A 17,196-nucleotide genomic window follows, 5' to 3' on the forward strand; every position below is an offset into this window, starting at 1 on the left:
AGGAGGGACAGTGGACATACAGGACCACGTATTAAAGGAGGGACAGTGGACATACAGGACCAGGTATTAAAGGAGGGACAGTGGACATAGAGGACCAGGTATTAAAGGAGGGACAGTGGACATAGAGGACCAGGTATTAAAGGAGGGACAGTGGACATACAGGACCAGGTATTAAAGGAGGGACAGCAGACATAGAGGACCAGGTATTAAAGGAGGGACAGTGGACATACAGGACCAGGTATTAAGTGAGGGACAGTGGACATACAGGACCAGGTATTAAGTGAGGGACAGTGGACATACAGGACCAGGTATTAAGTGAGGGACAGTGGACATACAGGACCAGGTATTAAGTGAGGGACAGTGGACATAGAGGACCGGGTATCAAAGGAGGGACAGTGGACATACAGGACCAGGTATTAAAGGAGGGACAGTGGACATACAGGACCAAGTATTAAAGGAGGGATAGTGGACCTACAGGACCAGGTATTAAAGGAGGGACAGTGGACATACAGGACCAGGTTTTAAAGGAGGGACAGTGGACATACAGGACCAGTTATTAAAGGAGGGACAGTGGACATACAGGACCAGGTATTAAAGGAGGGACAGTGGACATAGAGGACCAGGTATTAAAGGAGGGACAGTGGACATACAGGACCAGGTATTAAGGGAGGGACAGTGGACATACAGGACCAGGTATTAAAGGAGGGACAGTGGACATACAGGACCAGGTTTTAAGGGAGGGACAGTGGACATACAGGACCAGGTATTAAGGGAGGGACAGTGGACATAGAGGACCAGGTATTAAGGGAGGGACAGTGGACATACAGGACCAGGTTTTAAGGGAGGGACAGTGGACATACAGGACCAGGTTTTAAGGGAGGGACAGTGGACATACAGGACCAGGTATTAAGGGAGGGCCAGTGGACATACAGGACCAGGTATTAAAGGAGGGACAGTGGACATACAGGACCAGGTATTAAAGGACGGACAGTGGACATACAGGACCAGGTATTAAAGGAGGGACAGTGGACATAAAGGACCAGGTTTTAAGGGAGGGACAGTGGACATAGAGGACCAGGTTTTAAGGGAGGGACAGTGGACATACAGGACCAGGTTTTAAGGGAGGGACAGTGGACATACAGGACCAGGTATTAAGTGAGGGACAGTGGACATACAGGACCAGGTATTAAAGGAGGGACAGTGGACATACAGGACCAGGTATTAAAGGACGGACAGTGGACATACAGGACCAGGTATTAACTGAGAGGGAGAGAGATGGAATTGCAACGTCTTTCTGAAGTCACTCACCGTCTCTCGACCTCTTCACACGATGGGGTTCAGTGTCCAGTAACGCTGATACTTCTCCCCAGAATGTAGCAATGTCTCTTGAGCAGTTTAGTTTCAACACTGCTACACTTCACATGACTTAAAGCTCATTAACGCTGCAAACTGTTATTGGTGTGTACTGACACTAAGGAATGATTCCTGTGGTAGCATTAGCATTACAAACCGAACCACGTTTCTTATAAAATCCACAGAAATGCGAGACAGTAAGTCTTACTTACTGTGGGGGAAGGAGTTTAGCCTCATGTTTAGTGTTGTCGTGTCTTTGTCTGTGATAAGAACGCATACAAAACTTTTCTTCCCAATGCTGAGTCACTGTGCTGCTGATGTCTGTATCTTTGCGTCCTTTTACCCAGAATGCAACACCTCACCATCCATGGAGGATGACACTGAAACTGCAGAATGTCAACATCCTCTTCGCTAAGTGACTCACTGCGAGGAGGAAGGCCAGAAAAACATCTGCTGACCACGGCATGTCAACCCAGAGCTATCAGCTGGGGTAACTACTGTGTCAAAGATGTATGTGCAAAAAGGATATATATATAGAGAGAGAGGGAGAGAGAGAGAGGGGGAGAGAGAGAGAGAGAAGAGAGAGATAGAGAGAGAGAGAAAGAGAGGGAGAGAGAGGGAATGTTCTGAATTTTAGAAATGTTTTCAAAAATGGCTTTCACAGCACAGTATGAGCTGCTGTGTTGCTGGGAAATTCTGTTTGGATATCCCCCAAATTCATATTCAGGATCAGGAGTTTGTGCGAGATAGAGTGGAGGGGGCTTGTGAGTGGCAACAGGACCCCCACCCCTGACACACACACATATGCCTACACACACACATGCCTACACACACGCACATGCCTATAAGCACACACACACACATACACATACATACATGCCTACACTGACACACATGCCTAGAGGCACACACACAAACACCCACATCTGCACACACACACTTGCCTACACTCACTCACATGCCTAGAGGCACACACACACACACACACACACAAACACGCACGCACACATGCATACACACTTCTCTCTGGCTCACCTGGTAAAACAAGGTACTAACAACACCAAGGTCATGGGTCATGGGTTTGCTTACCACGGAGCACAGACAATGCCTACTGTCTGAGAGCATGTATAAATCACTCTGGCTAAGCGCATCTGTGAAAAGCTGGAAGTGTAAAGGAGATTATTTTCCAAATGTTAACAAAAGCATTTACGTGCCCTGATGGAGCCCAGATGAGACCTTAGCCAGGGCAACTCAGGGTCTGCGCTGAGACTTATCAGTCTGTTGTTAAGCACAGTGCACAGAAAGCCACTTAGCCATCTGTGCACCCTGCACGTCCACCCCAGCATGGCTGCATCACCCGCTCCACCCACACGTAGCTCATCTACACGCCGACCTCTGCCAGCCGACGTGTCCTTTACAGACTGTTTATATGCAGCACATTCTTAATATAATTTCTCTCTCTAATTTACACCCCCAGGAGAAATTAGCCCTCGATATTCTCAAAATATCAGAGGGTGTGTTCCACGCTACATACTGTTACACTCACTTTTCATATCATCAGAATATACTAAACCAACACCAATATGTACTAAATCAACACCAGTATGTACTAAACCAACACCACTATGTACTAAACCAACATTAGTATGGACTAAACCAACAGTAGTACAGACTAAACCAACACCAGTATAAATTAAACCAACACCAGTATGTACTAAACCAACACCAGTATGTACTAAACCAACATTAGTATGGACTAAACCAACACCAGTATGTACTAAACTAACACCAGTATGTATTAATCAACACCAGTACATACTAAACCAACACAAATATGCACTAAACCAACATCAGTATGTACTAAACCAACACTTGTATGTACTAATCCAACACCAGTATATAATAAACCAACACCGGTACACACTAAACCAACACCAGTATGTATTAACCAACATCAGTACATTCTCAAACTACACCAGTATGTACTAAACCAACACCACTATGTACTAAACCAACATTAGTATGGACTAAACCAACAGTAGTACAGACTAAACCAACACCAGTATAAATTAAACCAACACCAGTATGTACTAAACCAACACCAGTATGTACTAAACCAACATTAGTATGGACTAAACTAACACCAGTATGTACTAAACTAACACCAGTATGTATTAATCAACACCAGTACATACTAAACCAACACAAATATGCACTAAACCAACATCAGTATGTACTAAACCAACACTAGTATGTACTAATCCAACACCAGTATATAATAAACCAACACCGGTACACACTAAACCAACACCAGTATGTATTAACCAACACCAGTACATTCTCAAACTACACCAGTATGTACTAAACCAACAGTACTAAACCAACACCAGTATGTACTAAACCAACATTAGTATGTACTAAACCAACACAAGTATGTACTAAACCAACATTAGTATGGACTAAACCAACACCAGTATATATTAAACCAACACTGGGATATACTAAACAAACACCAGTACATATGAACCAACACCAGTACAATCTAGAACTACACCAGTAAGTACTAAACCTTCACCAGTAAGTACTAAACCAACACTGGTATATACTAAACCGACACTAGGTTATACTAACCCAACAGTGTCTGTGTCTCTTGACTTCGGAAGGTTGCTGGTTCAAGTCCCACCACTGTTGGGCCCCTGAGCAAGACCCTTAAGTCATTGTTGTAAGTCACTTTTTCCTTCCTCTAACCTGAATCCTCTCATCAGTTAATTACTGAGCCTTTCACAAGGTTATGAGGGTGTGATAAAACACTCAATCATGCAGTGAAGGAGCCACTGCAGGACTGCAGTGAGGAACCCACAGGCAAACGACAGATCTCATCTGCCTGTCATTTCTAAAGGACCAGTAATTAGCTGGACTACGGAGAGCTGTAGAAATCCCAAGACCCATTAGTGTCCGTCTGTGGACGGTGGAGTGTACAGGTCCAAGACAAAGCCCCTCTACCCTTATCATCATATTTTCCTGTCAAACCCACATACAACAACGAAGAGTCCCGCCTGGTGGTTAGCACATCTGCCTCTCAGTACTGGGGTCTTGGGCTGGAGTTTCCATGTTCTCCTCTCCGCTGGGGTCTCAGGTTTCCTCCCACACTCCAAAAATTGGTCCTGACCTTCTCCCCTTCCTCTGCATGCAGTGCAGTCCCTCAGGGGCTGTGATCTCTAGAGAGCACGCTGTGTGCAAACTGGCTGCTGCTTCTCATCAGTGTGTGAGTGATTGTAAAAGGTGATATCTGAGAAAGGTGCTATATAAATATAACAATATCCCTGATCAGTCAGGAACAAGCTCTGCTAACAAGACACTGATAAAGGTCCTGAAGGCCATGCCCAGTGGGATGACCTGAGCAGGCTTTAGTATGTGAGCTATGCTGTAGCCAGTGACACCAGGATAAACAGCCCACCTCACAAACAAAGTAATTTATTTATTAAAAGTCCTGCTTAAAAATATGCTTCATATGCTGAGGAATAAAGAGCATATTTACAGGGCCTGAGTCTCGCCTCAACATTTGGATCAAACATTAATGAAGCATAATGCCAATTTTAATACTTCCCTTCTGACATCTCCCACTAAGGTTCCACTATAGCCAAACTACAGCGCTAAGGGTGGCGCCACCTAGAGTCAGCATGTGTGCAGTGACATTGCAATCTCCCTCTGGGCTCAGCACTTCTCACCTGATTCTTCAGGTCGAGCTTGGGGCAGGGCCGGCCTCCGTTAAACGGTTTCTCACGCAGCCACTTGGAGCGCACCTTCAGACCGTTGCCACAGGAGGCGCTGCAGGCCGACCAGGCCGACCAGGAGCTGAGGCGGCAGTCTAGTGGGCAGGACACGTGGCAGGTCTCCACCTGGAGCTCTGGAAGCAGAGAAGACGCACGGTTAGCAGGTTGTTTGCCTCGTATGCAGACCTGCCTCACTTATAGACCAGACTCACTTATAGACCTGACTGATTTATAGACCTAACTAATTTATATAACTGACTGATTTATAGACTAGACTCATAGAAACCTGACTCACTTATAGACCTGACTCATTTGTAGATCTGAGACCTGATTTACTCACAGAACTACACAGAAACCTGTCTGAATGACACCTCTCCCAGTGAAGAGTGGCTTGAACAGAAAGATAGATAGGTGGACAGAGAGAAGTAGAGAGACAGGCAAGGAGACTGGGAGAGAGAAGCAGAGAGACAGACAGGGAGACAGAGAGAGAGAAGCAGAGAGACAGACAGGGAGACAGAGAGAGAGAAGCAGACTAACCAGTTCCATTGCAGACCGCTGGGTCGAGGAGGCGCCCCCTTTGGTCGAGGCAGGCTACAGCGCGGTAGCGTAAGCCCCCACCACACTCTAGAGCCTCTTTCTGCCCCCTCCAGCCTAGCAGGGGTCCCTGGGCCGGCGCCTCCGGCAGAATACAGGGAGACCAGCTCCCCCATGGCTTCGACAGGAACTCCACACATGGACATGGCTGCGTGTCCACCAGTGGATACTGATCCTCCCTGTGACAGTGCTCTCGCTTTCTGCTCCGGCCTGCATGTATGGAGAGAGAGAGAGAGAGAGAGAGAGAGAGAGAGAGAGAGAGACCAACAGAATGTGTTTGAACTGCATCTTAAATGCAATTTATATCTAATATTGACAACAATATGTCAAAATCATCATAAGATTATTATATGATTATTTAACCACTTTCCTGACGTTTTCCTGACATTTAAGTACATTATAATTATATTATTATTAATAATATCTGCTGAAAAATAATTGTACTTTTTAAAAAGGAGAAAAAGTCACTTGAAGAAATTATTTTAAATGAACAAAATGTCTAAAAATAAGTTGAGTACTCAAAATAATTTTGTGGCAGACAAATGTCAGATATGCTCCTTACATTTGAGAAGTGTCACATTTTGTGGGGTTATTTCGGTTTGTTCAGCCTTGTCGAATGACACCTTCCCAAGCCCCCAACACTGAGGTGACACACTTGAAATCCTCATATAGACAGAGAACCACATATATAGACAAAAAGATAGATAGATAGAGAGAGAGAGAGAGAGAGAGATAGAGAGAGAGAGAGAGAGAGAGAGAGGATGACAGAGAGAGCTAATAATCCTGCCACAGAAGACTACTCAGTCAGTCCAGACTGTCCTGGTCCCAGACACGTACATGTCTATTCCTTCTCCGTGTCTTATCCGAGACTAACTAAAGAAACTGCAAACAAACATAACAATTACTGAATATTATGATAGTTTTCACTGGTGTGACGTCTAAAGCCTGTGTGGTTTACAGCACTCTCTAATTAACAAATAGAAAATGTGGCTTAAGAATGATAAATGCCATCCACTTTTGACTGGAGTCCAATCAAGTGAATCACAAGAACAGAATTGTATTTCTAAGCTCCAGTAGCCAATAAAATAAAAAAGCAGAGACTGGCTGAACTCCAGACTGTGGGAGAGAATTCATAAGGTTTGTAGCAGGTCATAAACAAGTATTCAGATTACCCTGAACTTTGCTCTGGGTTGACTTCTGCAAGTATGTTTCTTTCTCTCTTTCTTTTTCTCTCTCTCTCTCTCTCTCTCTCTCTCTCTCTCTCTCTCTCTCTCTCACACACACACACACACACACACATTCTATGCATCGTACAGCTAATTTACCTAATGAGGTGTAAAATGAACATATTTTATGTCATAAAGGCTCTCTTTAAATGCCTATTTGCATAAAGGCTCTTTTTATCTTTCTCTTTTGTGATACACATTCTCTCTTCTTAGTAGGTGTCTCTCTCTCTCCCTTCCTCACACACACACACACACACACACACACACACACACACACACACACACACACACACACACACACTCCTCATATCTCATATACATGTAATGTATCTAATGAGAAGAAAAATGAATAAATTTCATGTCATAAAGGCTTCTGTTTAAGAGGCTATTAGCTTCTCTCACCACACTTCTCTTTCTGGAACATTCTAATTAGTCACGTCCATTAGGCAGGGATGGCGTGAGTGATAGAGAGAGAGAGAGTGCGGGGGGGAGTGGGATTCCCTCATATATGACACGCTGTCAGAGGCAGTGACGGCCTGAACACACAAGCCGCCCACACCTGTCAGCTGCTGTCACCAGTCAGTCATGGAGGTGCGGCTGTCAGGAGCCGATCAATCACAGCTGTGTTCATTCAGAAATCCCTTCGCCTCAAACGTGGGCTACCATGCTACAGCAGAGCCAGGGCCGGCCATGGACGCAGGGCGAGGAAGACCCCACGTCTGAAACCCAACGGTATTACAGACTCCATCAGCCATGGGGTAACAGCGTGGAGAACAGGCACTGGATAAATTCAGCAGTACAGATCAGCTTATTCGACACAGGTGAGGGACTAACAGATGAGGACTGAGGTTCACGGGTGTGGTGTGATGTTTTTCACAGTCCGTACCAGTGATTCAGTAAGTCACATCCAGCGGGATTACCGAAGATTGTCCATTTCCAGGTTACGTAACCATGTGCTGTTGTGTAGTAGTTGCGGCTGCATGCAGGTTAACGCTAATTGGCAACCGAACCCTCCAATTACTCAAACACTTCAGCCAATCTCCTTTCAGTCACTGTACGGAGATCCTCCAGCAACCCAGCTATCGGCCACACCCCCAACACACCCCTGTTCTGGCTCTGGAACAGCTCTCTGCACAGCTGCACCAACTGTTTATTTATACAGCTCAGCGACTGGACTGGGAGACACCGCCGTACTGTGCACTCGAGGATCTAGTGCTGTCTGAGTTTCTGGGCCATACCGTCGAGGCACAACGTCGAGGCAGACTCTGCTCCAGGGCACTGAGCTTTGCTTTGCCCAACTTCCTCTGTGTCAGTGCTGACCTAAGCACTAAGAACCCGCCCGGAGGGGTGACGTTAGCTGCCATCTGGTGTTTCCACCACTTGAGATGGTGGCGAACACCTGTGACAGCGTGAAATCCTGAGTGGCAGGCTTTGAACTCTCTCACTGGAATCCGTGAGTGTGTGTGTCATACACACAAGTTCTTTCCTCCTGTGTAACAGAGCACAAGTGTCCCTCTCTCTCTGCACCCCCCCACCCCTCAAAGCATGTGACTACCATGCACAGACTCCATCTGCAGGCTGCGTTACTAATGAAGGTCCATACGCACCACACCTACGCAATACTGGCCTCTTCGATTTAACCAGTTGCAAAATCACGCTCAGCTTGGAAGTTTTCATAGGTTCTGCTTTTTTCTCCTTCCTTCGCCTCTCCTGGACTTTGAGACCTTTGCAGAAGCCTGTGAGTTTGGTCATTCTTAAGTGGATCAGCTCAGACAAATCTGCCGGCACACTCCTCTGAAATCTCTGTGCCATAAGGAGATGTGCATGGGGTGAGAAGCCAGGGGTCGTAATTAAAGCCAATCACTTTTTTTTTTCCTTTTCTTTTCTGGAGAAACCAATCACCTGAACGCTTCCAGTGTCTGTCTCCACAACAACTCCTCTAATCTTCCACTGGAATTTTTCCCAGCAGGTGATCTTTGAGTATGGAAATGAGTGTCAAAAGGAGTGTGGAAAACACTCTCTGCAAGCCCCATGGAAGAGCGAGAATGACAGACAATAAGACATGAACAGAGCAGTGAGACCCAGAGAGAACATCCCCTCATAATGAAGTACACACCTACCAAAATTTCAGAATATAGAAGAAAGCCTAACGCTGAGATGCTATTGAACCTGCTCAGTTCAGTAGAGAATCTCCAGTAAAAAGGTAATCCTGCTTAGTATTGAATGCAGCTCACACAGGGTTTGGAAAAAAACAGGCCGACTGGAAACATCTGCACCTGTCACTTTCTTACCGAGGACCTCACACAAGTTCTATGTTCCCTGGCTATTTTAAACTCGTAAATAAACAGCCATTACACCTTAGGGCCATAATAACAGGAAGAGAAGATTAGCTAAATATTTTTCAGTTTACGGCACCAATTCTGACCACTAATAGCGAGCGGTAACCCTGAGGCAGCGCTGAAGGCTTTATGAGACAAACACGCTGAGAGCTAGAGAGGGATATGAGATAAACACCATCCCAGGCCTCATTACGCTGGCACAGCCAACAGGACCACAGCACCTCGGGGAGTATCTCGTGCATATCCAGCAACAGACAGCACAGGCTACGGAATGCGAGAGGTGACCGGAGTGCGTGGCCAAATCGGCTATGTTTCCTTTAGAGGGGCATGATTACGTCTCTCTATGGGTGGCCCAGATGCCCCGAGGCTAAATTCAGCACAGAAACCTCTGTGTCGAGTACGTAGAGTTGCTCCGGCGTGTGCGCTTGTTATGTGGTAAACCGGGTCAAGGCAGTGGTGCAGTGAACTCATTATCTTGGCTGCCAGGATGTTGAAGGTGTGACCCCGGCTGTGTGTAAAAGTTAAACTCGTGTGTTAGCAACACGATGAAGTGAGTTAAATTGGACAGCTGTCGTCTTGTGGGTGCTTCTCCAAGGGTCCGTGCGTCTAAGAGATATGAGGAGTTCTCCTCTCCCGAGCAGATCCTCATCCGAGTCCTGCTGTGTCAATCTGAGTGTCAGAATCGTGTGTCAATTTTGGTGTCAGACTAATTTGACTTCATTAGCATATTATGGTCTGCATACTGGCTATGTGTCTAACCTTTATGTCACTTGTGAGGGTCTGTCAGCATCTTAAAGGTGAGACAGATCCTGTCTTATATGTGAGACACAGATACAGTGGTTCTGTCTGTGTCCAAGTTTGTGTCTCACCTGTCAGGCTGTGTCCGTCTCACCTCTGTACACATCTCACCTGTCCGACTGAATGCATCTCATCTCTGTGTCCCTCTGTATCTCTGTGTCTCACCTGTGAGGCTGCGTTTGCGACTGCTGCTCCCACAGCCTGTGCACTCTGTGAACCTTGACCACGTGCTGAAGGTGCAGTCATCCCGACAGGGCACCCAGCAGGTGCGCACTTGCGTTGGCATCCTTCCTGCCCACTGCAGACACTCCGACATGGCTGCTGGCTCCTCATTCTCATCCATGCAGCTCAGTGCTGAGGACACACACACTTTAAATATTTCATTTGGTTCCGCACAAAAAACAATTTAATTAAAGAAACCAAATATATGAAAACAATTCTGTACACTTCATTAGACCCTGACTAAATTGTACACCCCTCGCCTTACACACCTGGAGTTTTAGTCCATGCATTGCAAGTCACTGAACAAGACCAAGGCTGCCAGCATCCTAGATTACATATGTTTGACTACACATCCTCGATTACATAACCTAGATTACACATTTGATTGGACATCCTCGATTACATAACCTGTATTAGATATGTTTGATTACATATCCTATCTGACATGTTTGATTACATATCTTCAGTTACACATCCTAGATTACAGATATTCCATTACATATCCTAGATTACATATGTTCCATTACATATCTTAGATTATATATCCTAGATTACATATGTTCCATTACATATCTTAGATTACATATGTTCCATTACATATCTTAGATTATATATCCTAGATTACATATGTTCCATTACATATCTTAGATTATATATCCTATATTACATATGTTCCATTACATATCTTAGATTATATACCCTATATTACATATATTCCTTTACATATTTTAGATTATATATCCTATATTACATATGTTCCATTACATATCTTAGATTATATATCCTAGATTACATATGTTCCATTACATATCTTAGATTACATGTTCCATTACATATTTTAGATTATATATCCTAGATTACATATGTTCCATTACATATTTTAGATTACATATGTTCCATTACATATCTTAGATTATATATCCTAGATTACATATGTTCCATTACATACCTTAGATTATATATCCTAGATTACTACTGCCAGCCATAGTGTTGTTGCTTCAGTGTTTCAGCATCAAAGACATAAGCATTCAATCACCAAAGGTTTCCTAAGATTCTTGTAAACACACTATCAGGCATATGAGAAAAAATCTCAGTTTTCTTGTCATCACTGCCACTGGCCTTGGCCACTCAAGCTTTTTTCCTTTATGGTGAGGTTGGTATTTCTTTAACAACCAAAGCAAAAATGCAGTCACATCCAGCTGAGCGATTCAGAGTGTGTTTGAGTGTGTTTCTGAGTGTGTGTGAGTAACTGAGCCATACAAAATGTTTATGAGTGGGTTTCAGGGTGATTCTGATTGTATGTGAGTGACTCCAGATGCAGGGAGCTCACAGTGGAGAGTGTGTGTGTGCGGCTGGAAACTGGAAAGATTATATTTAGCAGCAATAAGATCCAATCCAGCCTTTGTGTGAAAATGAGAAGCTCTCCACTAACAGCAGAGCGGTGGCCAACAGAATGAGATTCAGAACGTGATTCAGAACGTGATTCAGAATGATCAGATGGCAGAAGAAGAGAGCGTGCCGCTCGCAGTTTCACATTAATCCAGGGTAATGCCTTCGTTGACTACATTGCCAGTAACGGGCCTGTGTTTTAGGTCATAATGTACAAGATGTTCTTTTATAATCTGACAATCACTGCAGTGGTGGCTCTCTCACAGATACGTTATACACACCTACTGACAGACACCCATATGAACATTTGCAAAGAGGCACTGAGTTTCAGCCAAAGCAACCTCTCCTTAAACAAGCAGTGATAAAGAATCCATAAACCCAGTCATATAAAACCTCAAACAGAATCTCGATATTAAATTGGCCCCACACAGCATCTGTCTCATAAGACTGGAAACACAACCTAACTGCCTTGTCCAAGACGATGAAGACTGACGGTTTTTCGATTTTGATTTATACCGCCGATTTCCTCCACTAGTACGTGCTCAAGCTGCACCTAGCATTTTGCACATTCGCAAATTCCCAGCACCTCGTGCAAGCGCTGGGAGCGGTTAAGGAGGCAATCGTGCACGTCTGGTGGCTTTAACCATCGCCTTATAAAATGATAAAACCCAATGAAACCGCCGCTATCGCTCTTTATCGCTGGCACAACGCTTCGCCAGAGCTTGTTTTATAGAAGTGCCTATAAAGCAGAAGCTGAAACTACGGTTGCAGAGATCTGCTTCTGCGCAGGCGCCTCCGAGAGCCCCGTCCTCGCTGTAAATAACGCAAGAACAGGAGTCTTCAGCCATTTCGAATGTTAAATCGGATTTAAAGTGCTGGAACTGACGTTAATGCGGACAGACGCAGGGGCCACGGATAATAAGCGCCATCCTGCGTTTTCCTTTTTGCTTTCTTCTGCCGCGCCGTGCTGTGCTCTCCGGCGCCGAAGGGCGTCAAATTATACATTCGACGAAATGGAACCCCCTGCTACCTTTTTAGGACACAATGTGCAATCCCGCAGACACCGGAGACCGCGACGACCTCGTCCTCTCACTTTTACTGGTCGGGTTTTGTCTCGATGACGAATTTTTCCATGACACTGCAAAAAGGCCTTTTCTGCCTGAACGCACATTTTATCCTCATAATACAGTTAACACACCGCTGAATGACATTTTATAGCACTTTCCACAAAGTAGCATCGAGAGCTTAGTACGGTGCACAGTATCTGCTCACATTTAAAAAGATTATATTGGATAATGAACTGACAACATCCCAATTTATTTCAAATTATCTCTATAAATGTTTCATTTGTGGGCCATATTAACTCATAAATAGCCTACACAGTCCGCTGCTGATGATTAAAACTTGATTAACTCAGTCTGTACAAGTTACCCTTGGGCAGGTACAGCTGCTGTTTTTAGGAACGTGTGGGCTCCGTAAGCGCATGTCCCGCCAGCGCCCGGGGAGCTGCTGTTGAAGCTTAAACACACACACGCGGTTACTGAGCGGCCATCGACCATATGACTAATAGCCGCGAGCTCCGAATTACACGAAGGCGATTAAAGAGCCATTTCGTATCTGTTCCAAACTGTCCCGCGCAGCTGCACGTGCAACCTTCTGGCTCTCGTGCTCGTGGCCGCATCAGGCTGCGCCGCTGCTGTGCGCGAGGGGACGTACAGAGTGTAGATTAAAGCGTCTCGCCGAACTGTCAAGAGTTGTGAAGAGAAGAGGTCGAGGGCAGAAACGCCACATTTCACCGCTCGTTATGAAGACACCCGTCTTAACTAAAGCCACAGCAGACACCGGGGAAGCCATTATCACATTCCTTTGTTTTCCTCCGTTCTTATTGATTCTGAAAACTCTCTTACATACCTCATTTTCCAAAGAGCACACATTTATTCTGCCTCTCGGTGAGGAACTGTGTTGGTTCAATTTTTAACGAACGATCCGACTGCAGACAGTAATGCGAAATGCGTCCTGACTCTCACTTTTTGTTTGGACGTGGCGTCTGAATGTGATCTTGCAGTAAATTATAAGACAACAAACGCACCTCTCCAAATACATAAACAACCCGAATCACACATCTCCATCGCCTTGCCAATAAGATCCCCAGAGACCAGCCCCCAGTCTATCCGGACAAAAAGCAAGTACATCAGGTGCGTTCTTTATTACAACATGCTGTATATTGCTACAGATAGCACGTAGCGCTTAATGTAGCAGCTGGACACTGCTAGAGGATATAGACATTATAAACCAATAGTGAACCTCACCAACACCTTTTCTATCCACACCCGATTAAACAGCAAATAGCCTACCTAGCTACCTGGCAACACATTATACCCGCAGTAACACATCACACGCCGAGTGCAAGTAAACAGCGGTTACCTGGTGTTTCTACCAAGGTAATTATGTGAAGGAGATTTCTGCCCATGTCAGTTGGGTCACCACTCTACACATCCTGTGGGACACCGAAGGGTGATGCTATCAGTCCTGTCATATAGAATTTCTCGGTATATCTCATCCGCTCAGTACTACGCGCAAAGAAAAACACGAAAACAATCGTTTGAAATGTACGCTGCGTGATTCTGTGCGCGCGCGACCTGGTGATACAGGTTCCTCCTCCAAAACATTCAACTACTTTGTTCTTTTCCCTCAGGGAGGCCACTGCTTGTTCAGTCTCATGTCATCTCTGGGTGCTTCACGACTGTGACGCTCTTCCTGCGCGTGCCGTTGGGCCCAGCCGAGCCAGAACACGGCAGCGTGACTGGTAATCAGCGTGACCAAGTTCTCGCCTGTCACTCCACTGCTCCGTTCTCTTCAGCGACTTTCTCTAGCTGCTTGTATCAGTGTAAAACTCTGGTTCTTGCCGACATAGCTAAAACTGGACCGGATCCTTCATATTTAATGGCAGTGGACTAAGCTCGATTAGTACCGGAATCCCTGTTTGACCCACCATCCTTCAAGATTCAGCACTTCACTGTCCTGGCCCCCAGTGGACGGAACAAACTACACAATCTTCCTTCTGAATCTGAACTGTTTTAAACTGATTAACTAAAGTTTTTAAAGTGATGAGTCTGTCTGGTTTTTCTACGGAAACTTCTAGTAATGGCAGTTGGATGCACACCTGGTACAGGTGTACTGGGAGCTGTGTTAGAGCGAAAACCTGGACTATCTGGTGGGACTACAGAATCGGGTGAAGACAATCTAGGTTTAAAGAAAATGCCTACTTCAGACTCGGAGATAACGTGTACGTGGAGGAGTAACTCCCACCTGCGTTTAATCATGTTGTCTATGTGACAGCAAACTTTACGTATTTTATTTCATTAATTTTCCACAACACAATAGAAGTACACACCGAGAGAAACGCAAGGCACCGAGAGAAATGTCATGTGAATGCGGGAAAGAATGGGCGGCAGATGGGGTTAGATCTGCCAGGGCTTCTAGGAGCAGAAATCAAATCTGACTTCTGCTGCCACAGGTCCGTTCTTTTCTGTGGGTGTTGTGGGCTCTTATCTGACAAAACGACCCCAGAAGGCCTTTGAATGGGCGTTAATCTACAGACTTGCATTTAACGTGTATTTGACTTGTAAATTTTGCTCCATGCCCGGCGTGATGGCGTGGGAGGAGACAGAGAAAAATAGCCGTGCGCACATGTACAGAGTTTAGAGTGTTGAAAGCTACGTACACACGTATAGAGTTTGGCGTGTCGACAGCTACGCACACACGTGCAGAGTGTTAAAAGATACACACACCTGCAGAAAGACAGCTAATCAGCCTTTCGTATTACGGTCAAACGATGTCACAGAAAGTGCAAATCCCACTCCTTAAAAAACATCTTCATTACCCGCTACATTAAAAGCGTCACTGTGATATGTAATAACAGTAATAAAGTGTTTTTTTCAAAGGAGTTAGAGTTTTAGTCCAGCTTTTGCTTTCTAATACTGTAGGTTAACACCAGATGAAACATTTGGCTTCTGAGGAGTGTATGGATCATTCAGAGGTCTGTTGAGGACAGAGTCGTTTATCTGGGTATGATGCTAACACATACTCAGAGCCATTTATATTCCAAAATAACCTAATAATACTCCATAATCAAACTCACGCCATAACCAGACGTACACGGTGCATTTCAGTATGTGGATTACCCAACTGTCCTTAAGGGCACAACCGAGTGTGAGATGAATTCTGAGGTAAGCCTCACTGATGTACATATAAGTGTCTGTGAGATGACTCAATCTCCCTGTGTGTGGTTTTTTCTCCCTCTCTTTCTCGCTCCTCAGCAGGTCTGCTGGAACCATGAGAATGACAGCACCGGCGCTCTGGTTAGAGCATGGCCATCCTTTTTTAGTGCAGTGATTTTCCAGCGCTCTGCTCCAACTGTGCAGCTCTCCCACCACCCGTCCTTAGTTAACATGTTATTCTCATCTCAGCTTGTGACAGAGACCAGCGTTAATAGTGCAGCCACTTACAGAGGTGATGGGTTGTGTGGACATGCAGGGGACCAAGCTGTTCTGTGCTATAAAATGATCTTGTCAAACTTTTTCGTCTCGACGTCTGTGCACTTCAGGACTAATTATGTGCAGAGACACGGGGTGTGAGAGAGTCTGACCTTCTCCAAACCTCTTTCAACTGATAATCTGGTTCATATGAGTGTCTAATATTAGCCTGTGATACAAGAAAATCTGCTTTGATTTACTTACAATCTTTAATTGGTCACATAATCCAATAACAGACTAAATGTAATTACTTTGTCAACTATGTGTTTTTATTTTACATTATAACATGTTTATTATAGTAGTAGTAACATGTTCAGTGTTGTAAATGTTCAGTGTATTAAATGTTCAGTGTAGTAGTAATTGTTCAGTGTAGTAAATGTTCATGGTAGTAAATGTTCATGGTAGTAAATGTTCAGTGTAGTAAATGTTCAATGTAGTAAATGTTCAGTGTAGTAAATGTTCAGTGTAGTAAATGTTCAATGTAGTAAAAGCAGGATGTTTTGGACAAAGGTGTCCATGAGTTGTGCAAATAAAGTAAGTGTGTGTGTGTGTGTGTGTGTGTGTGTGTGTGTGTATGTATGTATATACACTGTTTGTAATGGTGTCATAAACACAGGGTGAAGCAATTTGAGGCCAAAGTGTTTCTCCCCTAATTCTGGAATCCAGCACCAAACTGCAGCTAAATGAGGGCGGAGCAGGAGGCTTGAGTATAAATAAACTAATGAAGTGTTCTCCAGACCAGTGGTATAATGAGAATAATCAACCTGACAAAGCATTTTAGCCGCATAACATGTTTCATTGTTTTTAAATAAAGGAATTAAAAGATCTTCAAGCACTAGTTTATTAATGAATAAAAACTCTTGAATCCAGACAGAACTGTGATAAACTTTTCACAAGAAAGGTTTGTGCAAAAAGAGTTGAATAAATTTGATAAAAATGAAGTAAAAAAGATATAAACATATAAAAA

The 17,196-nt window shown here is 44.5% G+C and overlaps 1 protein-coding gene and 1 long non-coding RNA gene across 8 annotated transcripts in view; one reads left to right on the forward strand and one right to left on the reverse strand.

Moving 5' to 3' along the window:
- thsd7ba (thrombospondin, type I, domain containing 7Ba) overlaps positions 1-17,196 on the reverse strand; it is a 154,022-nt gene that overhangs the window by 27,114 nt on the left and 109,712 nt on the right. For all 7 annotated transcript variants that reach the window (XM_081713346.1, XM_081713349.1, XM_081713344.1 and 4 more), the window contains 3 exons: positions 10,249-10,437; positions 5,664-5,930; positions 5,082-5,260 (listed from right to left, as the gene is read on the reverse strand). In XM_081713346.1, the coding sequence (XP_081569472.1) occupies positions 5,082-5,260; positions 5,664-5,930; positions 10,249-10,437 (635 nt within the window). The remainder of the gene's footprint in view (positions 1-5,081; positions 5,261-5,663; positions 5,931-10,248; positions 10,438-17,196) is intronic.
- LOC145657567 (uncharacterized) lies at positions 12,509-16,757 on the forward strand. The gene is made up of 3 exons (XR_014123376.1): positions 12,509-13,889; positions 14,390-14,980; positions 16,014-16,757. It is a non-coding gene; the product is annotated as an uncharacterized LOC145657567 (long non-coding RNA).

The sequence above is a fragment of the Electrophorus electricus genome, chromosome 4 (genome assembly GCF_041902795.1).
Source record: "Electrophorus electricus isolate QZ-2024a chromosome 4, ASM4190279v1, whole genome shotgun sequence".
In the NCBI taxonomy this organism is placed as follows: domain Eukaryota; kingdom Metazoa; phylum Chordata; class Actinopteri; order Gymnotiformes; family Gymnotidae; genus Electrophorus; species Electrophorus electricus.